Here is a 24,625-nt window from a genome sequence, read left to right on the forward strand (position 1 = left end):
GGAGTAGAACTGCTGGAGAGGGTAAGTAAAGGTGGCTTTTTAAATTCATTTTTCTTGATTCACTACCATTTTAATTATTGAGTATGTGATGTGTCTGCTGTTTGAAATATTTTATTGGTGTTTGGTAAAGCTTTCAAAATTTGCATGAGTAATTATTGGATATTCTATTCATCAGCTGTTTTGAAATTATTTTATTTGTATGATTTTATAATTATTAATGATTTATATCTTGATTTTATGGATTTGTTTCATGAGGAATGGTGAAATTTTTGTTTTTCCATTGTTACACTGTATAGAGTCTGGTGTGATGCGTTTTACAGTTAAGTTTTTGTCTGCACATTTCTATTTATACTTTATGTGGCTTTATTCTGTTTTTGGTGAGGGGTTGTGTTCTGCATGCAAAGACTGAGATGAAGCATTCTATTAGCATGTAGTTTCTCTGTAGGGATCTGTAGTAGCTTGGCGTGTTCTGTTTTCCTGATAGGAGGTGTATTAATATTTTAGACTCTGGTGTAATATTTGTGGTATTCTTTTTCATAGGTAGGGTTGTTATTCTTTGAGTGTTGGCAGATAATACTATGTTGATACGGGAGGACCATGCCGAAATATATCACAATAGAACATAAGAAAATGCCATACTGGGTCAGAACAAGGGTCCATCAAGCCCAGCATCCTGTTTCCAACAGTGGCCAATCCAGGCCACATGAACCTGGCAAGTACCCAAAAGCTAAGTCCATTCCATGTTACCATTGCTAATGGCAGTGGCTATTCTCTAAGTGAACCTAATAGCAGGTAATGGACTTCTCCTCCAAGAACGTATCCAATCCTTTTTTAAACACAGCTATACTAACTGCACTAACCACTTGAAATCAATTTCTGGATTCGAACTTCCGGTAGAAAAAAACTCTGCCTATCCCATGTCGAATGGTCCCCTTGATACTCCAACGACTGGGATGGCTGAAGATTGCTCTTGGTCAAGTTCACCACCCAACTGAGCTCCTGCAATAAGGAGATCACCTTGTGCGTTACCAGGTGGCTCTCTTCCTGAGACTTGGCTCGAATCAGCCAGTCGTCCAAATGCGGTTGCACCAGGATCCCTTCTTTTCGCAAGGCCACCGCTACTACCACCATAAACTTGGAAAACGTTGTGGGAGCAGTGGCTAGACCAAAGGGCAGCAGCCAAAACTGATAATGGCGCCCCCACACCACAAAACTTAGAAAGCGCTGGTGTTCCAATTGGATGGGAATACGAAAGATGCAAGATCAGAAATTCCCCCGACTGCACCATTATCACTGAGCACAAGGATTCCATGCGAAAATTAATTATCGTCAAATGACGGTTGACCCTCTTGAGATCCAGGATGGACGAGGAGCCCTCCTTCTTGGGAACAAAAATGGAATACTGTCCCATATTTTGAGACGTGGGTACCGGAATTACAGCCCTCAGCCTGAGGAGCCTTTGTCGGGGGAACTCCACTGCCTGTTTCTTCTGCAGGGAGCGGCAAGAGGACACCATGAACATATCCTGAGGAATACTGAAATTCCAGCACATAGCCTTCCCGAACCACCTCCAGGACCCATTGGTCAGACTTGATCTTGACCCACCTCATAAAAAAATAAATACAATTTTTTAAAAAGGAGAGACATCCCCCTATTTCTGTTATGGAAGGTGGGTCTCAAACCTTCATTGGGAAGCTCAAGACGGTCTGTCACCCCAGCCCACTCCTCTCTTGGACTTTCAGGGATGAAGAGGACTGAGACCTACTGAAAGGATGAGTCTGCTGAAAGGTAGACCATATGTAGGGACGAAACCTTATGGAACCTCAGAGATGACCCCTCATACCAAAGGGGCACAATAACTGCTTATCATCTTCCGGAAACCAAGGAAACAGAGACTCCCCACTTATTGGCCAGTTTCTCCAACTCACTCCCAAACAAGAGCGATCCTTTAAAAGGCATCTTTGTAAGATTTGCTTTGGAGGTTGCATCAGCTGACCAATTATGCAACCAGAGTTGATGCCTGGCTGCTATCACCAAAGCCACTTCTCTGGCCAAGGTATGGACCAAATCACAGCCAGAGTCTGCTAAAAAGGGGGCAGCAGGCTCCATAACCGCTCTGGAATTCCCTCCAGACTCACCAACCTCCTGAGAGAAAAGCAGGCAAGATCTCGCCACTAGGGAGCAACAGGAAGCAATTTAAGTTCATTATCACCACCTCAAAGGTTTAAGAATAGCCTCAATCCTTCTATCATATATATATATATAAAATGTTATGACAAACTAATCTGACCATAATATAGGAGCTACCATTAAACTCAATAAAACAGCAGCTCAGCTATAATACAGATCAATATTCTAGACTACACACACTTTCCTAGTAATATTCTATTCAATGCTTACATTTTGTTTGGCTTTGATCTCACTTGCTCGTACAACTGGATCCTGATATGGACACTGCTTAACTTGGGCATTCATAGCATTGTTCATCCATTCCATCGTTTCACCGACATATTTCTCCACCTTCTCCATTTCAACTGCATCTATGTGGTTATATTTCTCATCCTGTAGGGAAGTAGCCAACAGCATATCATGTAACAAACAGAAATGAAACAATTTTCAAAATTCAATTCAACAAAGCCCCACAAAGAATATGTATACCGTCAACATTTTAAATTCAAGTTAACTATATAGTAACCATGGATTTTACTATTTGAAAGCTTATAACCTCCATGATTTCAGTGGTAGTATTTTCCTTGAATTTCTGAGTTCAATCAGCTTTGGAAACTTGGGAAAGCTATGGAGTCCAATTCTCATTTTAAATCCTAAACATGTAGACCACAAATTTCACATCAGAATGTTAACTCCCAGGTTTGAAAGTTTATTTATTTAAAACTTATATACAGATATTCAATACAGTAAGTTCAGGCATAACACCTGAGTTTAAAAAATAAATGTTAAAACAAGTCTAAAACTTAAAATACATAGAAAAAAAAATAGGAAGTATAAACAAACTAGAACATGAAAAAGTAATTACTTTAGCATAAAGATCTTATATTAACGCACCATGCCTTGTCTAAACATCTACCATTAGCTTCCATACTATTTGAAAAACCTAAGCTCAAAATACTCGCTTAACTGTATCAAATCTGCCCATAAAGCAGATCATTTTCAGCAGTCGCATAAGGCTAAAGTACACACAGCCTTCAGCCTGAATTTTTAAAGTCACGCACAAGTTTACTTTGAATCTTAATGGGTACATATGGAACCCAGCACTGCATATGTGTGCACATTTACTCCTGTTACGGTGAATAAATGTGCACATAAATGGAATCTTAACCCAAATTCTGCCTTCAGGAACTCCTCTTCCTAGTGCATGTAGAAGAATGCATTGAATTATTTTGTACATATTTTTAGATGCACGCCGCCGGACATTTTTCAAAAAGCCATTTATAAGCATAAAACCTTGATTTATGCATGCAAGTGACATTCTGAAAATCAATCATGCCAATGCATATACAAATGTGTCAACCTGGTTTCATGTGTACTTTTACACACATGGAAGAAAGGCATTCTAGAGGGTGGCATTACAATTTAGTTATATACTTTATTTATAAAAGCATGCACGTTAGTTTCCTCACATTACACCCTGCTTGGAATAAGTAACTTCATATAAGGTAGGGATTTATTTATTTTTATTTAAAATCTTTTCTATACCGTCATTAAGCTAGTTGCCGTCACAACGGTTCACAATAAGGCACATAATTTAAAACTTAAATGAGTTGAGTTATATTAAACAGGTGCCATCAAATACTGTAAGTTTCATATTAAATAGTATTCAGTGGTTGATAAGTCATGTCTACTTTAAGTATATCAGCTGTAAGATAAATTAACACTTAAGTCTGGTCCTCTGTTGCAAAACAGAGGTAAAGTAAAATAAAAATATACACACATACATCATTCTAGTAAGCTGATGTGTGTGTGTGTGTTCTTTCGACTGCATCATATGCATTCGTTTTAGATAAAATAGAAAATGGCAACAAAATTGACTATTTTATCTTATTTTGGGAGCGCCCCAAAAAGGAAAAAAATTTCATATAATTAGTATTTTGAGTTAGTGCGCACTAACGGGACTTAGCATGCACTAAAGGAAAATTGGTTCTTACCTGCTAATTTTCGTTCCTGTAGTATCACAGATCAGTCCAGACTCCTGGGTTTTGCCTCCCCTCCAATAGATGGAGACAGAGAAAAGTTTTGCAGACACCTCCTCTTAACTTGGTATGCCACCTGAGTTCCTCAGTATTTCTAAGTACCCAAGCAGAAAATAGTCAAAAAACTTCTAACATGCTAACTCTAGAATATCACCCAATGAGCTGAGGAAAGAGGAAAATAATTGAGAAGTATATTCACTTTTAGAACTTTAATTGTTAAGACTAACCAGAAACCTGTGCCATTCTTCGGAGTTATTATAGGAAAGAAAACACATCAAGCAGACTCTCCAAATCTATCTCCCACCAGTCGGGACTCTGGACTGATGTGATACTACAGGAAGTAAAATTAGCAGGTAAGAACTAATTTTCCTTTCCTTGTATTTACCCAAAATCAGTCCAGATTCCCTGGGATGTACTAAAGCTTCCCTAACCGGGGTGGGACTGTGAGAGTCCTGCTCAAAGTACACTTTCACCGAAATTGCTGACATCTGGCTAAAGACTTCCAAGTCTTTAGCCAGACTTTACAAAGACTTCCAAGTCTTTGTAAAGACTTCCAAGTAGCCGCCCTGCAAATCTCTTGTGGCGACACTGACATTCTGCCAGGAGGCTGCCTGGGACAGGGTAGAATGAGCTCGTAACCCCTCCAGGATAGGACGACCACGTCAGATGTATGCGGAACCAATAGCCTCCTTAAACAAACACGCAATTGTGGCCTTTGATGCCTTCTGACCCTTTTTTGCACCATTCCATAGCACAAAAAGGTGATCCAGTAATTTGAAACTGTTAAGTGACCTCTAGATACTTTAACAGGGCCCGTCTGACATCCAGATGTCTTAACTCTTTTGCATGAGGTGCACCAACCTCCAGATTTGGAAGAGCCAGAAGCTCCACTGACTGACTTAAGTGGAACGCCGAAGCCACCTTCGGCAAAATGGATGGAACCGTCCGCAAAGACACTCCAGATACTTCTTAGAAACGGTTCTCTACACAACAGGGCTTGAAGTTCTGACACCAGTCTAGCTGAACAAATCACCACCAAGAAAGCCACCTTCAAAGTGAGATCCTTTATGGTGGCCCTTTTGAGAGGCTCAAACTGTGCCACACACATGTCCTTGAGAACCAAGTTAAGGCTCCAAGAAGGACACACTTTATGAACAGGGGGGCACAAATGCTTCGCCCTTCAGAGGAAACATACCACATCCAGATGCAACGCAAGGGAAGACCCATGGATCTTGCCTCGAAAACAGCACAATGCAGACACCTGTACTCTCAGGGAATTAAAGGACAACTTTTGGTTAGGCCCCTCTGCAAGAAGGCTAGAATCTGCACCACTGATGCTCGCCAGGGATCAACCCCTTGGCTCCATACACCAAGGCTCAAAGACCCTCCTTACCTGGACATATGCCAAGGAAGAAGCCTTTCAAGCCTACAAAAGAGTAGAAATCACATCCTCAGGATATCCTCTGTTCTTTAATTGCCTCCTCTCGAAAGCCAAGCTGCTAGATAAAAGCGATCTGCTTGTTTTGAAAATATGGAGCCCTGACATAGTAGATGTGTCAGATGACCCAGTCTTAACTAGCCATCCACTGCAAAATTGACCAAACGTGCAAACCAAGGTCTCAGAGGCCACTCCGGAGCCAGGAGAATCACCTTTCCTGGATGGATCTCTACTCCTCAGAACTTTGCCCACCAGAGGCCATGGCAGAAACATGTAGATCAGTATGTCGTCGCACGGCCAAGGAAGAACCAGGGCATCAACCCCATCTGCTCTGCGCTTTTCTGAGACTGAAGAAGCGGGGTGCTTTCACATTCCATTGAGTTGCCATCAGATCCATATGAGGGATGGCCCATATGCAAGTAATGAGTTTCATTGCTTCCTCAGATAGCTCCCATTCTACGGGATCCAATTGCTGACGGCTGAGAAAATCTGCTTGCACATTGTTGGACCCCTCTATGTGGGGAAACTGCTATCATGGTGAGATGCTGATCCACCCAGTCCATATGTTATCTCCGCTTCTACAGCAACCGCCTGACTCTTGGTACCACCTTGGCAATCAAGGTAGGTTACCATCATCACACTGGTCAGGATCCTTTCCAGACGGATGCGCACAAGGGGCAGAAACTCCTGCAAAGCCAAGCACACCACTCTTGTCTCCAAGCGATTGATGGACCACAACATTTCCTCCATCGACCAACTGCCTTGCACCAACTGAGGCTGACACATTGCTCCCCAACCGGAGAAGCTGGCATCAGTGTTCACTACCATCCACTGCAGTACCTCTAAGGTCTACCCCATGGTCCAAATGGTCACGACCAAGCCACGACAGACTGGACCTGACTGAATCTGTAAGAAGTAGTGGGAGATAAAACTTATGACACCGGATCCCATTGGGAAAAGTAATGCTTTCTGCAGTAGTCTCATATGAGCAAAGTCCCACGGGACTAGCTCCAAGGTCAAAGCCATGGAACTGAGGACCTACAAGTAATCCCAGATCTTGGGCACTCAGGCCTCCAGTAGGCTCAGAACTTGAGTCTGTAGCTTGATAATCCACTCCTCCATGAGAAACACTTTCCCCCCTCGGGTATAGAAACACGTGCCCAAGAATTCCAGGACCTGCGAAAGAGAAAGGTGGCTCTTGGCTAGATTCACTATCCAGCTCAAGGACCTCAAGTGGTGCAACACATTTCCACCACCTGTCTGCAAAGGTCCTCAGACTTTGCCTGGATAAGCCAACTGTCCAGATATGGATGAACCAGCATGCCCTCCTTACTGAGGGCTGCCACTTCCACCATTATCTTAGTGAAGATTCTCAGGGCCATGGCTAGACCAAACAGAGCACAAAACTGAAAATGCCTCCTGAGGATCATAAACCAGAGGTCCCTCTGATGATCCAAGCAGATACCTATGTGTAAATATGCTTCCGTTAGGGTCCAGGGAGTCCAAGAACTCCCCACTTCGTACCACTATGACAGACCAGAGAGTCTCCATCCAGAAATGGAGAACCTCGAGAGCCATGTTTATTTTCAAGTCCAGAATTGGACGAAAGTATCCTTCCTTCTTTGGTACCATAAAATAAATGGAATAACGTCCAGTCTCCCACTCCCCTTGGGGGATGGGAACAATAGCTCCCAGCATTCTCAGTCTTTGGATGGTCTGCTGAATGATCAGCTTCTTTGCTGGCGAAGTACAGGGAGATACCATGAATAGGTTTCTTAAAGGCCGAGCAAATTCTAACACATAGCCTTGTCCTATCATACCTAGAACCCACTGGTCCGACGTGCTCGTGACCCACTCCTCGTAAACTGCCCCCTGATGACTGGGATTGAGGAGTGGGGTAGGCTGCACTTCGTTGCATGGACTTGCCTCCGCCAGCCCCTTGGCCGAAGCCTTCTTGGTTTGCTCTGTGCCCACAAAAGGACTGGGACCTCCCCAAGGTCTGCCTCTGGCCCGCACCCGGAGATCTGCTCTGATGGAAACTCCTTTACCCTCAAACAAGAAGAAATCCTTTGGGTTTATCCTCCGGTAGCTTGTGCACCTTATCTCCCAGATGCTTTATCAGCTACTCTAAGTTTTCTCCAAAAAGAAACTTGCCCTTAAAAGGCAGCGCTCCAAGCTGAGCCTTCAACGAAATGTCCGCTGGCTAGTTTCGTAGCTATGGGAGCCTCCTAGCTGAGACCGTGGACATCATTGTCCTGGAAGAAGTGCGAATAACATCATATAAAGCATCAGCCCCATAAGCAACTGCTGCCTCCCAAGTGATCTGGCGATAAGGTCTCGGTGAAAATCCGTGTGCTCTGCCTTCATCTGCTGGTAGGGTGATAAGCAGTTACCTGTATGGACTCATTAAATTGGTGCAACAGGATGAAATGGAAGTTGATATTAAAGTCAGCCAAACACAAAGATTTGAATTTCCTGTCCTTCAGTGAAATTTTATCCAGGTAATACATTACCCAGTTAAAATGTAGCTAGATAAAACAAAAAGAAAAAAAAGAAGACATGGCAGGTGGTGTTCTGGTGGCATGGCTAAAATTTCTGACTAGTGCTGATTTGGGTACTAGCTAAGCTTAGCTGGATCAAGCTAGTTGAAAAAAATCCCTGCCCTAAAGTTACCAGAGCATGTTTACTAAATGTAAACCAGGAAGTGGGAGAATTGTCTAAACTTATGATCCTCATATCCCTTTCAAGCTCAGACAACTTACCTTGTTCCTGTAGTCTCCAAGTATTTTTGCATACTGCTGAAGTCTCTGTCCCAGTTGTTCAAACATTCTTGGTCTTTCCTCAGCTTCTTGGTACCTCACATGAATTGGATTTCCTAGTTTCTAAAATAAATCAAGAATCAAGTAAGAGGAAGTTATCATACTATAATCAGTTTTGCTCCAAGCAAGAGATACCCAGAGCCTGTTTCATATTTTGTTATGTAAAATTCATCAATATATCTTAGTATGAAAGATGACCAGGTTGAGACAGGATATTCATTCTTTTATTCTATTTTTGACCCAGCAGTTTCCACTCACTCCCTTTGGGCTTTTAGCTCAACCAAAACCAGCCTCTATTGGGCTACAACAGCCTTAATTTGCAACTACCCAAGTTTCCTCCTCCTCCCTAACATTTATTTTTAGAAGGACTGCCTCTAGCCCTGGCACTGCAGTGTAAGTCCCTGGGCAAGGGCAACAGGCCACAGTTCCCTCCTCAGCCCAGTGTGGATAAGCATTTAGTTTAGCCATTAGGTGTCAACAGTGAGCAATGGCTGAGACTAACCCTCACAGGAGCGGTGAATGCTGCCTCTGCAACACAACCATCCCCGGTCAGCCCTAAGAACAGAAGGCCCGATTCAGGTACTTCGCATGGCAGTGAACAGCATTACCACTTAGCCAGCCCAAGACAGGCTATTCTCAATAGAAACTGATTTAGGTACACTGCTGACTTAGCCAAAGACAGTCTAGTACACCAAAGGTCTAACAAGCATCAGCCTGGAACCAGTGTCTGAACTAAATTTTATGAACGAAAAACAAAAAAATAAAAAGCTCACTTTGTATGAACAAATACGAATGGTGTATACAAACTCCACTCGACAGGTATGAACACACTAAAGTTAGTTCACATTGTATATGAGGCATTAAACTCAGATCTTACAAATGCTACCAAAGACATTAAACATGATGCTGCTTATTTAGAGGCAGCAAACTTGACTTTTTCCTTCAGCTTCTTCAGAGGTTAAGCACAGTTTAGCTATGGAAAATACGTGTGTGAGTGAGGTGGGGTCCCATAAGCAAAGTTGTGCCATCAGATCTGCCAAGCTGTGGAGTTTGGTACCAGCAGCAAAGTATATTGTCATCCTTGGCAGTTGGTCTATCAGATGCAGAAGTCTGAGGGGCTGCAAAAGGCAGTGTCATGGGTGGGTGAACAGATCCTCCATGTTGGGACCATCAGGCACTTGGGCTTGGGGAGGGGGTCAAGATAGTCCCTGAAGACTTTATAAATTGGCTGGAGGAATTTTACTCTAATGCATTTCCTTTTTGCCTATCACTAGCAAAGGAGCTCTCTCCTTCTGTCTTCCGGGTCCAGTGGGTCCTATGGACAGAGAAGAGTGCCAGAATATCAGAGTGCAGCCCAGCACCAGTGCCTCCAGCTGGCACTTTGGTTGAAATCTGGTTCTATTGAGCCACGGTGGAGGAGTCTATGCTAAAGTTACACCCCACTCTGGAAGCATTTAACTTTCAAAAAGGTGACTGATAAAATTATAGTTGTTAGGAAAAAACTGAAAGGAGCAACTGCAAAGGGTAAGAGTTTAGCTCAGACATGGATGTTTAAAAATACCATCTTGGAAGCCCAGACCAGATGTATTCCATGCATTAGAAAAGGTGGAAAGAAGGCTAATTGACTACTGGCATGGTCAAAAGGTGAGGTGAGAGGCTATATCTAAACATCTTTCAAGAAATGGAAAAGGGTTCTGAATGAAAAAAGTGTGAAACAGCATAAGTAGTGGCAAGTCAGATGCAAAGCATTGATAAGGAAGGCAAAGAAAATTTGAAAAGAAGCTTGACGTAGAAGAAAAACCTCAAACTTATTCAGGTGCATTCAAGGTAAAAAGCCTGAGAGGAGTCGGTTGGACCATTAAAAACATATGATCAAAGGGTAAAAGGAGCAACTTAGGGATAACAAAGCCATAGCAAAGAGACTAAATGAATTCTTTGCTTCACTATTCACTGAGGAAGTTGTAAGATATACCCATGCCAGAAATGATATTCAAAGTTGATTCAGAGGAACTGAACCTGAAAGATATAGTAGGGCAAAGAAGCAAGTTTGCTTACCGTAAACTGCATTTTCTGTAGATAGTAGGATGAATTATCCATGCTATTTGGGTAAAGTCACTGACTGCGCTCTCGCGGACATTCGCTTCTCCAAGTTAAAAGTTTTGAACTACTGTGCAGCACTTCCCGTGCGATACCTATCTCTTCAGTTAGTGAGAAAGCGAGAAGACAGCAGTATGATAGAAAGAAGTGGGACTAGAGACATGTCCAGGGAGGAGGGAGAGTACGCATGATTAATTCATCCTATCTATGGAAAACACCATTTACGGCAAGCAAATTTGCTTTTCCATCAATAAGCAGGCTGAATTAGCCATGCTATTTGGGAGTCTCAAGCCCAAAGGAAAAAAAAATTGAATATGACCAATCCCAAAGTTCCTTATATATTATAACAGATTTATATATATTTTTATAACCTCCCTGTGGACATGTCAGCACACTTGATAACACTGCTTTTCCCAGACCACTGTTTGAAGCTACAAGCTGATGAAGGCAGTAATGAGCAGTAAAGGTGTCAATCGATGACCAAGTAACCACATTTCGTAGGTGCGCCATGGAGAATGATGTGGCTCGCACCTGATGAGCAGTGATTGAACTGGATAAGGGTACATGTGCTGAAAAGTAACAATACAATTTGAGAGCCAGTTTGATATTGTCCTTTTGGAGAATGCTACACCTAAGTTAGGGTTGAAAGACGAATCTTTGTGAGGCTTGTCCATGAGGCAGAGTTCTTTGTTTATAGTAAGCTAAACCTCTTTTACAGTCCAAGGTATGGAGCAGAGATTCTCATCTGTTCCTGTGTGGTGTAGGAAAGAAGACTGGTAATGAAATGCCCTGATTAATGGGAAAAGCTGAAACCACTTTAGAGAGAAATTTTGGGTGAATTCTGAGAACTACCTTGTTGTGATAAAATTGCAAGTAGGGAGAGACGTCGCTCACTCTTCGAGCCGAGGCAATTGCTATGAGAAAAACCACCTTCCAAGTGAGATATTTCAAATGTACAGAATGTAGTGGTTTGAATTGAGGCTTTATTAGAGCTGATAAGACCAATTCAAATACCAGTAAATTAGAGATTTGCAGATTGGAAGATGAAGGTTAAAGAGTCCTCTCATGAAACGCAAAACCAAAGAGTGAGAAGCTACTGAAGAGTCTTTGATCCTCTCGTGATAAGCAGCAATAGTATTTAGGTAAATTCTAATTGGCGATGTTGCTAACCCCAAATTGAAAAGATATAGGGAGGATGTTGCTGGGTGCAGAGGAGAAAGGGCTAATGTTTCGATTGACACCACTCGGCATACCATTTCCATTTGAAGGAATAGTTACGTCTGGTTGATGGTTTTCTCGTAGCTATGATAACTCTGAATATCTGCTGAAAGAGTCAAGCCCTGAAAAATCTGGCATTCAACATCCAGGCAGTCAGGGGGAGGGAAGAATATAGTGTATGAAGAAGGGAGGCCCCTTCCTGAGTCAAGAGATCTGGGTCTTGACTGAGATCTAACAGATTGCTCTCAAGAGTACTGTACCAGATAAGCAAACGAGGGTTGTCTCGGCCATGCGGGTGCTATGAGTATCATGCAAGTCTGGTTCCGTATCATTTTCTGAACTCCTCTTGAGATAAGAGGAATCTGAGGAAACGCATAAAAGGGGACCTCTCGACCACAACATTAGGAAGGCATCCTGTGTCCTGAGTCAGCTTGGGCATATGGAGCAAACCTGAGGAACTTTCCGGTTTCATTCTGTAGCGAAAAGATCTATTCAATGACGACCCCACTGTAGAAAGATTTGGGTTGCTACTGATGGGTTGAGCGACCATTCATGGGGATGAAAGTCTGCTGAGACAGTTGGCTAACATTCGTTATCCCCGGTACATATGTGGCCCTCAAGGTTAGTGAGTTGAGATCCAGATCCATACTGCTTCTCTGCAGAGAATACAGGATCCTGAATCACCCTGCTTGCTCACGTAAAACATGGAAACCTGATTGTCTGTATGAATCATGAGGGTATGGCCTCTTAGTAGATGTGTAAAGGTCATTAAGGCATATCTTATGGCTCTGAGTTTCAGAAGATTTCTTTGGTAAGCTAGTTCACTTTTTGACCACTGATCCAGAGAGTCTTGTAATGGAGTAGATGCGCTCCCCAACCTTGAGTGGAAGCATCTGTGGTGAGTACTAGAGTGTGGGCCAGATCTCGAAGAGGTGATCCGATGGTTAGGACTTCTGGATTTAACCAATGAATGTACTTCTTCATGGAGTCTGATATAGTTATCTTGGTGGACATTGGTTGGAGATATTGGGTCCATTGTGATTTCAATCCCCACTGGAGACAGCGCATGTGCAGGCAAGTGTCAGATACTACATGGATGGCTGCTGCCATGTGACCCAATACCACCAGGACTTGGCGGGCCATGATCCTTGAACTGAGGAGCAATTCTGTGAAATGTCAATCTATTCTCTCTTGGGGAAGGAAGGCCAGAGATTGGGCAGATTATTTTGGCCCCTATAAATTGTAAAATCTGGAGTTAGAGTACTGACTTCTCGTAGTTTATGAATCCCAGAGACTCCAGTCATGATATTGTAGATTCCAGTTGATGTAGGGACATTTGTTCAGGGGAAACTTTCAAGCAATTGTCCAGATAGGGAAAGAGGCAGATCCCTTGACACCTGAGCCACAGCCAGACACTTGGAAAAAAAAAACTCTAGGAGCTGAGTTTAGACCAAAAGATAGAATTTTGTATTAGTGTCTGGAATTCACTTGGAAGCACAGGAACCGCCAGCAGGAGGGGTGTATGGGAATGTGGGTGTGGGCATCTTTGAGGTCCAACACACACATCCAATCATTCTCCTGAATGAATGGGGAGTACCAGTCTGAGGGAAGTCATCTTGAATTTCTCCTTCCGAAGATATTTGTTTAGGGAGTGTAAATCTAGAATTGGATGGAGACATCCCCCCCCCCCCCCCCCCGAGCGTTTGGGGATAAGGAAGTATTGGGAGTAGTATCCTGCGTTGATCTAGTGTTTAGGCACCAATTGAATGGCTCTTTGCTGGAATAGGGCTTGGGTCTCCTGTTCCAGAAGAATCCCTCAAATGGGTTGTGTTGCGTGGAAGAGGAAGTTGAGAAGGGTAATTCAGATAACCCTTGCAGACAATTCGAAGAACCCACTGATCTGAAGCGATGTGGTTCAACTGCGAGGCAAAAGATATTATTCTGCCCCCTACCGGAAGGCGAGGCTGTGGTTCTGTGTTCTTCAAAAAAAATGGTGGAGGTTTGTAAAGAGACAACTGGGAAAGCTTTTGTTTCCTGACTCTTGGATGTCCTCTATCTGGAGCCAACAGTTTGAGAACACAGCTGCTGGAACGATTGCAACTGTTGGGGCCTGTAGGGCAGAAAATATTTGTATGGCTTCCGCTGGTTATAGTATGTTTTTTTTATATTGTTGATAGAAGCACTGATGTCAACTGCGTGTCTGATAATGCTGACAGAGAATGAAGTTTCTGCTCTTTTAATTGGGCCACCGTATCCTTAAGTTTTTCACAGAATAGGTCATCTCCCAAGCAGGGAAGATTGGACACAGTTTGTCATGCACATCTCTGATTGAACTAGAGTGGAGCCAGGCTGAGCACCGAGCAGCTACAGCAGCCAAGGTTCTAGAAGATGTCACGAAGGATTCATAAACCACCCTGGGTAGGTGGTGTAGACCTTCCTGCATGTCATTGAATGGCTGAGGTGTAATCGGTTGGCCTGATTCAGAGTGTAGAAAAGGTTTCAGTAACTGTCAGTTTTCATAGCAATACTGTACCATATAAAATTGGTGTTGCTGTATTCTTGATGTCAACATGGAACTCTGGTAAGTTTTCTTGGTACAGTCATCTAGGATTTTATGCTCTTTAAAAGGAAGACTAGAAGCATGTAGTCTAGACTTCTTTGCACATTTCTTTGCCGACTCAACGACAACTGATCAGTGAGAAGTTGAACTCCGTATGTGGTTGATTTTTTATAACCTGAACTTTAAATCTAACTTCCTGGAAACTGAAAGAATGGAATGAGGGGATTCCCACATCTTGGACAAAACTGAATCCAGTAGCTTATGTGATGGTAAAGCCGTTGGTTCAGCCAGTACATCCAGAGTTTTTAGTATTCCAAATACTTCCTCTCAAGGGTCAGGAATTTTATGGACCTCCACTCCTAGAACACTGCCAGATTTGTACACAAATTTTGAATATGTGAGATCCTCTGGAGGACAGGAGGCTCCTCTGGTGGGTCACAGGAGATTCCCGCTGAGCAATCCAAGGAATGATCCGGTGGAAAGCCTTGAACACTGACCAGAAGAGTGCTCAACTATATCAGATTGTTCCTCTGGAGTCTGTGATGGCTGCTCCCCGGAAGGAAGAATGGTTGATGGATCTGCATCTCTCCCTAGACCCGGAAGATGTGGAGAAGAAAATTGTGGCTGCAATGTTGGAGAGAATTTTTTGTGAGCGAGATCTGCTCCATGGCCTGTTGTGATTGAATGGCATGTGGATTTGTAGCAGATTTTAAATGATGCCACTCTGAGGGAAAAGCGTAGTTGCTTACCTGTAACAGGTGTTATCCTAGGACAGCAGGATAAGTCCTCACAGATGGGTGGACATCAGATGGAGCCCAAACTTTAAAAATTCAGAACTGAATCCTGTATGGTATATACGGACAATAAAATAAAACAAAACAGCCCGGGACAGAAAGGTTTTGGCAAATATTTCTAGAAGCCTTGACTGGCACACTGAGCATGCCCAGCATGCCAGTATCCGTGTGTCCATGTGAGGTCCCCCCTTCAGTCTCATAACATAGCAAAAAATACAAGAAAAAAATAAAACAAAACACATGACTCAACTCCGTGGGGTGGCGGGTGGGATTCCTGAGGACAAATATCCTGCACCTGTTACAGGAAAGCAACTGTGCTTTCTCCTAGGGACAAGCCAGATGGGGCTCTTAGGGAAGATAAGGCCATTGCAGAAAGACTAAATTAATTCTTTGCTTCCGTGTTTACTAATGAGGATGTTGGGGAGATACCAGTTCCGGAGATGGTTTTCAAGGGTAATGAGTCAGACGAACTGAACCAAATCATTGTGAACCTGGAAGATGTAGTAGGCCAGTTTGACAAACTAAAGAGTAGCAAATCACCTGGACTGGATGGTATGCATCCTAGGATACTGAAGGAACTAAAAAATGAACTTTCTGATCTATTAGTTAAAATTTGTAACCTATCATTAAAATCATCCATTGTACCTGAAGACTGGAGGGTAGCCAATTTAACCCCAATATTTAAAAAGGGCTCCAGGGGCGATCCAGGTAACTACAGACCAGTGAGCCTGAAGGGATTAATAAACATGTGGATAAAAGGTGAACAGGTAGATGTAGTGTATTTGGATTTTCAGAAGGTGTATGACAAAGTTCCTCATGAGAGGCTTCTAAGAAAACTAAAAAGTCATGGGATAGGAAGTGATGTCCTTTCATGGATTACAAATTGGTTAAAAGAGGAAACAGTAGGATTAAATGGTCAATTTTCTCAGTGGAAAAGGGTAAACAGTGGAGTGCCTCAGGGATCTGTACTTGGACAGGTGCTTTTCAGACGATCTGGAAATAAGATGAAGTGAGGTTATCAAATTTGTGGACGATACAATATTATTCAGAGTAGTTAAATCACAAGCGGATTGTGACATTACAGGAGGATCTTGCAAGACTGGAATTTTGACACAAGAAACTTTGTACATGATACTTCCATGGATTTGAGCAATTTGGATATTGAGACTTATCTATAAAAAGAAGACTTTACTAATGTAAGGAGAGAAACAAAGAGTAGAGCTTCTCTTAAGCGTCTGGCTGGAGAGATCCTGTCCCTCTGCTCCTCCCAAAGAAGCCTTTAATTGCTTATTGATATGGAATAAATTTAAATTTGTTTCTACTAAATTTGGTATGGTACGCTTTGTGTTCATGGAGCAGCGCCTTTAAGCGTGATTTAGCACTCAACATCTGGGCATCCAAATGGCAGATAAAATTTAATGTGGACAGGTGCAAGGTGTTGCATATAGGGAAAAATAACCCTTACTGTAGTTACATGATGTTAGGTTCCATATTAGGAGGTACCACCCAGGAAAAAGATCTAGGCTCAGTGTGCTGCAGCAGTCAAAAAAGCAAACAGAATGTTAGAAATTATTAGGAAGGGAATGGTTAATAAAACAGAAAATGTCATAATGCCTCTTTATTGCTCCATGGTGAGACCGCACCTTGAACACTGTGTACAATTCTGGTCGCCACATCTCAAAAAAGATATAGTTGCGATGGAGAAGGTACAGAGAAGGGCAACCAAAATGATAAAAGGGATGGAACAGCTCCCCTATGAGGAAAGGCTGAAGAGGTTATGGCTGTTCAGCTTGGAGAAGAGACGGGTGAGGGGGGATATGATAGAGGTCTTTAAGATCATGAGAGGTCTTGAATGATTAGATGTGAATCGGTTATTTACACTTTCGAATAATAGAAGGACTAGGGGGCATTCCATGAAGTTAACAGGTAGCACATTTAAGACTAATCTGAGAAAATTCTTTTTCACTCAACGCACAATTAAGCTCTGGAATTTGTTGCCAGAGGATGTGGTTAGTGTAGTTAGTGTAGCTGGGTTCAAAAAAGGTTTGGATTAAGATCTTGGAGGAGAAGTCCATTAACTGCTATTAATCACGCTGACTTAGGGAATGGCCTCTGCTATTAATTGCATCAGTAGCATGGGATCTTCTTGGTGTTTGGGTAACTGCCAGGTTTGGCCTCTGTTGGAAACAGGATCCTGGGCTTGATGGACCCTTGGTCTGACCCAGCATGGCAATTTCTTATGTTCTTACAGAGGGACAAATACCAAGCTTCAGGCTGCCTCCTGCCACAATGAAGACCAACAGTCACTGAACAAGGTGCCAATGGGTACAACAACTGCAGTGCTGTTGGTCAGCAGGTAGACGGCCTGGTCCCAAACAGGGGCCTTAGGTAGAAGAATTGGGTCTAAACCTGGAACAGATTGCAGAGGACAGATTGGCCGAAGTCACTATCCAGTCGACTATCCTTGTCCAAACAGTAGTGGGCAGCGAACGTGTGTATTGAACTCCACGTCGCTACTCGGCGAATGTCAGCGATGGGGACCTCCCGCAAGTGGGCTACCAATACCCCATGGCCCTCACAGAGCGAGCTTTTGTTCGACCTCCCAGCTGAAGGCCCGCTTGTGCATAGCAGAGGACAATGCAGTCCGCCAACTAATGTTTACCCACTGCAACTCCCAGCCTGTTGTTGTCGAAAGATACAAAGAGTCGAGTGGATTGTCTGTAAGCTGTGTGTTCTAAATAGAAAGCCAAATCCAAAAGTATGAAGAGCCCGTTGCCCCGGGTGAGAATGAGGCCTCAGAAAGAAAATAGGCAAGACAATGGACTGACTGATGTAAAAGTCAGTCACAATCTTACGCAGGAACTTGGGGTGCATATGCAGGACCTCACGATCATGAAAATACTTCGTATATAGTGGGTATGTGACCAAGCCTGAAGCTCACTGACTCTACGAGCTGAAGAGATCTCCACTAGGAATATAACCTTCCAGGTGAGGAACTTTGGGTCACAGGATTGTAGAGGCTCAAAGGGAGGACGCATGAGACACATTAGGACAATGTTGAGGTCCCAGGACACAATAACAGACCGAAAAGGAGGTTTCAATTGAATCAGGCCCTTCAAAGCGACCCACTAAAGGTTATCATCAAGATGGGAGTGCCAGAGACATCACGACGGTTTGCACTAACAGGACTGAGATGAACCCTGGCTGAGCTGGTCTGAAGCAGAGACTTGGAAAAGTGCCACAAATAGTCCAAGAAGTTGGGGAGGGGGCATCTGAATGGATCCAAGCCATGCCTCACACCAGGCAGAGAACCTCTTCCATTTTGATCTGTAAAATTTCCTGGTGGAAGGCTTTCTAGAAGCCACCAGCACTCGTAGACGTTTTCCCGAGAAGTGCAGGGGATGAGGGACTAGGTGCTCAATATCCACGCCATCAAGGTCAACGCCCTGAGGTTCGGATGCCGCAATGCGCCCTGGGTTCTGAGTGATCAGATTGGGCGCGGTCCCCAGTCTGATGGGATCCCTGATTGACAGATTCCGAAGAAGAGGGAACCAGACCTGCCAGGGCCAACAGGGGGCCACAAATATCATGGTCCTCTGGTCCTCTTGAAGTTTTAGAAGAATCTTCAAGAGGAGCGGGAAAGGAGGATACACGTACAGGAGGCCCTTCCCCCAATTCAAGGGAGAAGGGTGTGAGGGCGGATGACTGTCCCTTGAGAACAGGGAGCAAAAATTGCTCACCTTGCAGTTGTATGGGGAGGTGAAAAGGTCTACATCCATGGTTTCCCACTGGTGGAAAATCCGGGCCGCCACCAGATTCAGGGACCACTAGTGCAGCTGAAAAGAGTGGCTTAGAAAGTCTGCCAGCACATTCATAGTCCCGGGAAGGAATGTCACCTGCAGCAACATCCCCTGCAACAGGGCCTAGGCCCAGAGCGGCATCACCTCCTGACAGAGGAGGAATGACCCCATGCCTCCTTGTTTGTTGATATACCACATCGCGACTTGGTTGTCCATCTGAATCAGGTCTTCCTTGTATGACAAACGGTCCCAAAATGCCCAGAGGATGTAACAAATCGCCCGAAGCTCTAGGAAGTTTCTGGTAGACAGCTTCCTGAGAAGTCCAGTGACCTTGTGTGTGGAGGCCATCATGAGCTCCCCAGCAGAGGAGAGGCATTGGTAGTAAGGACTACTTGGGGCAGGGTGGATTGGAAGAGGATCCCCTGCTCCAAAATAGGAGAGACTCTCCTTCCAGGACAGAGATCCTCAGAGGTGGTGTGATTGAGACATGGGCCTTGAGGTCCTGGGATGCCTGCTGCCATTGGGACCGTAACATCCATTGCGCTCTGTGCATGCAGAGACGGGTTAGCGGAGTAACATGGATCAAGGCCGCCATGTGGCCCAACAAGCGAAGCAGAAGATGGGCAATTACATTCCAACTGCTGCACACGGAAGTCACCAACGAAGCTAGGGCAAGGGCCTAGTCGTGTGGCAAAAACGCTTTCGTCTGCACAGTGTGCAGCCTGGCTCCTATGAAGTCCAGCCTGGGAGACGAGCAGAGGTGAGATTTTAGGTAGTTGATAAAAAAAACCCAAGAACTGCAGGCTTCTGCATTATCAGGGTTAGAGCGTCCATTACCCCTGTGTGTGAGAGTCACTTCTGATTAACCAGTCGCCTAGGAATGGGAAAACGTGCACCGCCACCACTGCCAGGCACTTGGTGGGGCTGAGGCCAAACCAAAAGGGAGTACTCTGTACTGGTAGTGAGCCTTCCCCACTACAAAGCACAGACAGTTTCTGTGCCCGGGAAAGATGGCAATGTGGACGCAGGCGTCCTTGAGATCGAGGAAGCAGAGCCAGTCTCTTCTTTTGAGAAGGGTAATCAGAGTGTCCAGAGAAACCATCTTGAACTTTTCTCTTGTGAGAAATTTGTTCAACACCCTGAGGTTGAGAATGGGGTGCAAATCCCCAGTCCTCTTCAGTATGAGGAAATACCTTGAACAGAACATTCAGAAGAACAGGCTCCACCGCTCCTGCCGTGAGAAGGGCAGATAGTTCTGCCCAAAGCATGACCTGCTGGGTGGACGAACCCCACGATGGACATGGGGGAGAGTTCTCTGGAATCCTTCTGAAATTGAGATGGTACCGTGATGAACTATGGCAAGGACCCATTGGTCTGAAGTGATGGTTCGCCAGTGGTGGGCGAAGTAAGGAAGTCTGCCTCCAACTGGGGAATCCGGCGCCAAAAAAATACGTCCTGCTGACCCATGCTCCTTCGCTGCCAGTCAAAAGCCCGTAGCAGAGACCTGCTGGGGGGCCGGCTGGAGCCTAGGTGCACGCTGCTGATGGGAATGGCCCCTGGAGCTAGCACGGTGTGTGCGAATCCAAGATGTGGGGGATAATATTTCTGCTGCCGGTAGAAGGACTTCCTGGAGCTGGGCCTGGAAGATTTTCTGGCAGAGGGTGGTGGGTCTGAAACACTAGCGGAGAGTTGGAGGGTTTCATGTGATCCTTCAATTGAGCTACTACATCTCTGACCTTAGCCCCAAAAAGGTTATCACCCATACATGGGAGTTGAGCCAGCTTCTCCTGCACTTGTGAATAGAGGTGGAAAGCCTGCAGCCAGGTCATCCTACGGGAGTCAAATCCAACAGTGGCCACCCGGGACTGCTGTCTCAAAAACGTCATAGGTGGACCTCACCTCATGTTTCCCGGCTTCCAGACCGTCCTGACGACGGCAGAACGACTCCTTTTGCTACTGAGGGGAGCTTTCTGTAAGCTCCTAGACCTGCTTCCACAGGTTTCTGTTGTACTGAGTCATGTACAACTGGTAGGAGGCAATACGGGTGATGAACATAGTGCCCTGAAAAACCTTTCTACCCAAAGCATCCAGTTCCCTATGTTCCTGCCCCGGAGGGGCAAAGACATGGGTGCGGGGTGCTTGGCCTTTTTGAGAGTGGACTCCACAACCACAGACTGATGTGGGAGATGCCGCCTCTCAAACCCTAATGCTTGCTGTACCAGGTAGGTGGCATCTGCCTTCCTATTTACTGGAGAGATGGAAATCAGGTGTTCCCACATTCTAAGGAGAAGCTCCTTAAATATATCATGAATGGGAACAGCCACTATTCTCCTTAGGAGTGTTGACAAAATTTGAATACCTCCAACATCTTATGTGGCACACCCTCCTCCATAAGAAGCTAGAAGGGGATAGCTTCAGCCATGGCACTAACAAATCCTGCAATGGAGAAGTCTTCTGGGGGGAGACTGCATTTCCTCTGGTGGGGAAGGCTCTGAAAGGGGGTCATCCGAGATTTCGGACAAAGTCTCTGAAGAGTAGTCAACCCTTGGGTCATAAGGGCCTTCCTTCTTCACTGAGGCCATCGTGGGACATGCACTGGTGATGCCTGAGGAAATCCCTGGCCCTGGGCTCCAAGGGCCATGAAGGCACAGCAGGAATTGGTGGCCCCGCTGGTAACGGGGAACTGAGGGCCGTGGAAGGCCAGAGTGTCTGGGTAAAGGCTCGGGGAACAGAGGCTTTGGAGCCGCAACCCCAGCCGCATCTTTCTCCGCTGAGGATCCAATAATGGGGGGATCACTCCAAATGGAGGCATCAGTGGCTGCAGGGGCACGGAGGGCCCATCAGGCACCAGTTGCATCGAGGGCACCAAGAAGGATGTCCAGACGCTTGGGCAGGGCGTCAAAATGGATGGCAGAGGCTCTAGCACCGGCGTGGGGACCGTGGCGGAGGTGGTTCAACGCTCCGCAGAGCTCGGAGCACTGCACTCTGCACCCTGTGGTCTAGCTCCTCCTGAAAGTCCAGTGAGGCCAGGACTGAGGGAGGAGGACCAGGCGTCACCGGTGCTTCCTTGGTTTTCCGAGGAGGCACAGTGCCCAGCACAGATATCTGTGGAGAACACCTGGGACTCCCGGGTTTAGTCGGAGGATAGGGCGTCCGCTTCGGTTGCAGTGTGGCAGCCACCGGCAAAACACCGGAACCAGAGCTGTGCGTAGATGGCGACCAGTGTCGATGCTTGAGACCTCTCATGGTGCTCGGCCAGGTCCTTCCCCAGCACAGAGGATACAGATGACCTGGAAACCGGTGAGATCATGGAGGACCAATCACCATTCCCTCGGTCTTTAGAAGACATTGTTGGGGGAGTTAGCACCAAATAAGAACATAAGAAAATGCCATACTGGGTCAGACCAAGTGTCCATCAAGCCCAGCATCCTGTTTCCAACAGTGGCCAATCCAGGCCATAAGAACCTGGCAAGTACCCAAAAACTAAGTCTATCCCATGTTACCATTGCTAATGGCAGTGGCTATTCTCTAAGTGAACTTAATAGAAGGTAATGACTTCTCCTCCAAGAACTTCTCCAATCCTTTTTTAAACACAGCTATACTAACTGCACTAACCACATCCTCTGGCAACAAATTCCAGAGTTAAATTGTGCGTTGAGTAAAAAAGAACTTTCTCCGATTAGTTTTAAATGTGCCCCATGCTAACTTCATGGAGTGCCCCCTAGTCTTTGTACTGTCCGAAAGAGTAAATAACCGATTCACATCTACCCGTTCTAGACCTCTCATGATTTTAAACATCTCTATCATATCCCCCCCCCCCCCCCTTCAGCAGTCTCTTCTCCAAGCTGAAAAGTCCTAACCTCTTTAGTCTTTCCTCATAGGGGAGCTGTTCCATTCCCCTTATTTTGGTAGCCCTTCTCTGTACCTTCTCCATCGCAATTATATCTTTTTTGAGATGCGGCGACCAGAATTGTACACAGTATTCAAGGTGCGGTCTCACCATGGAGCGATACAGAGGCATTATGACATTTTCCGTTTTATTCACCATTCCCTTTCTAATAATTCCCAACATTCTGTTTGCTTTTTTGACTGCCGCAGCACACTGAACCGATGATTTCAATGTGTTATCCATTATGACACCTAGATCTCTTTCTTGGGTTGTAGCACCTAATATGGAACCCAACATTGTGTAATTATAGCATGGGTTATTTTTCCCTATATGCATCACCTTGCACTTATCCACATTAAATTTCATCTGCCGTTTGGATGCCCAATTTTCCAGTCTCAAGGTCTTCCTGCAATTTATCACAATCTGCTTGTGATTTAACCAAATGGGCAGATGAACCAGAAGACTGATGGGAACTGCAATCTGTGTAGGTGTATATTGCAATGCAAGTACACCATATTGCTTAAAGATTTGAATGCTTTCACCTATGTCTGACTCCTTGTATTTTAAGTTCCAACCCATGACATTAGTATAAGCTTAGCTGGTTTGAAAGAAATGAATCCATATGCATGTTTTTGTTTTTTTTTAATAAGCATAGCAGACCTCTGTTAACATCCCTTGATATATTTCTGTATCAGTTGAAAATACCAACTGCATACCATAGAGGTCAGCTTGGGACATTTTCACGAACTCAAAACTTCTTAGCTGCAAGGACAGCACTGAGTAACCATGTTAAAAAAAATAAAAAATAAATTTCCCTGTACATATCCAGATCAGTCCAGACTCCTGGGTTTTACCTCCCTTCCAGCAGATGGAGACAGAGAAAGTTTTACTGATCCTGGCAAATAACCTAGTGTGCCACCTGTAGTCCCTCAGTATTTTTCTGTCTCCAGCAGATGGTAGATGTGCAAAACCTGCAGTCTGGACTTAGTTAAAAAAAAAAAAAAAGAAGAAGAAAAGAAAAGAAAGAAAAAGTTGGCGATTCCTCCCAGGAGGTTGGCAGGCCCTGGTGGGGCTATCCTTCCTGGTCTTGAGGTGGATGAGCAGAGGCTTGGGGACCTTTAGATGCCCAGTCCTTAGTCGCCGGGGGTTGAAAGCTGGTGGACCCAGCTCCCTGTGACCCAGGAGGATCAAAGGAGCTGCTACCAATCTTCAGAACAGGTAAGTGTGCCTCTTGTTTTTCTTTTTTCTTGCGTCATGGGAAGCCCTGGACCCATTTCCCATCAGTGCAGGAATGGCGGCCATCTGCCACATTCGCAGGGCGGCAGGCTGCTGAGATTGAAGCCATAGAGGGGGATTTCCCTCTTTCACTGTCCCCAGTCGATTTAAACCCCATGCAGGCATGGGGGGCACCAGATGGTGATTGCAGACCACCTTCTGAGGGAGGACTCATAGTTCTGCCTCTTTTTTCAGGGCGGCCGGGGCTACCAAGTTTCAGCTGGCCCTTGGGAAGCCTGCGTCACATGCCATGAGGGATGATCTTTCATAGGATTCTGATATTGGCATTCTGGTGGGTTCTGGTCCTCCTCAGATGGATCCTTCCCGAAGGGGGGGCCTACCTGTGGACAGTGATAATATGAAGGTGGTGCATCTGCTCTGCAGGGAGGAGTTGGAGCCCTTGATCTCCCATGTTTTGGAGGAACTAGAACAAAGCTTCTGGAGAAGGAGTCTGATCAGAAAGATGTGGACCCAGTCCTTGTGAAAATTTTTCCTCTTTCCAAGTCCATCGCAAAATTGGTGGTCAG

General features: G+C 45.0%; 1 protein-coding gene across 1 annotated transcript in view; it reads right to left on the reverse strand.

Moving 5' to 3' along the window:
* Positions 1–24,625, reverse strand: part of HSPH1 (heat shock protein family H (Hsp110) member 1) — a 216,780-nt gene that overhangs the window by 10,323 nt on the left and 181,832 nt on the right. The window contains exons 16-17 of the mRNA XM_029602650.1: positions 8,409–8,528; positions 2,401–2,562 (exon numbers count right to left, since the gene is read on the reverse strand). Of these exons, the coding sequence (XP_029458510.1) occupies positions 2,401–2,562; positions 8,409–8,528 (282 nt within the window). The remainder of the gene's footprint in view (positions 1–2,400; positions 2,563–8,408; positions 8,529–24,625) is intronic.

The sequence above is a fragment of the Rhinatrema bivittatum genome, chromosome 5 (genome assembly GCF_901001135.1).
Source record: "Rhinatrema bivittatum chromosome 5, aRhiBiv1.1, whole genome shotgun sequence".
NCBI classification, from domain to species: Eukaryota; Metazoa; Chordata; class Amphibia; order Gymnophiona; family Rhinatrematidae; genus Rhinatrema; species Rhinatrema bivittatum.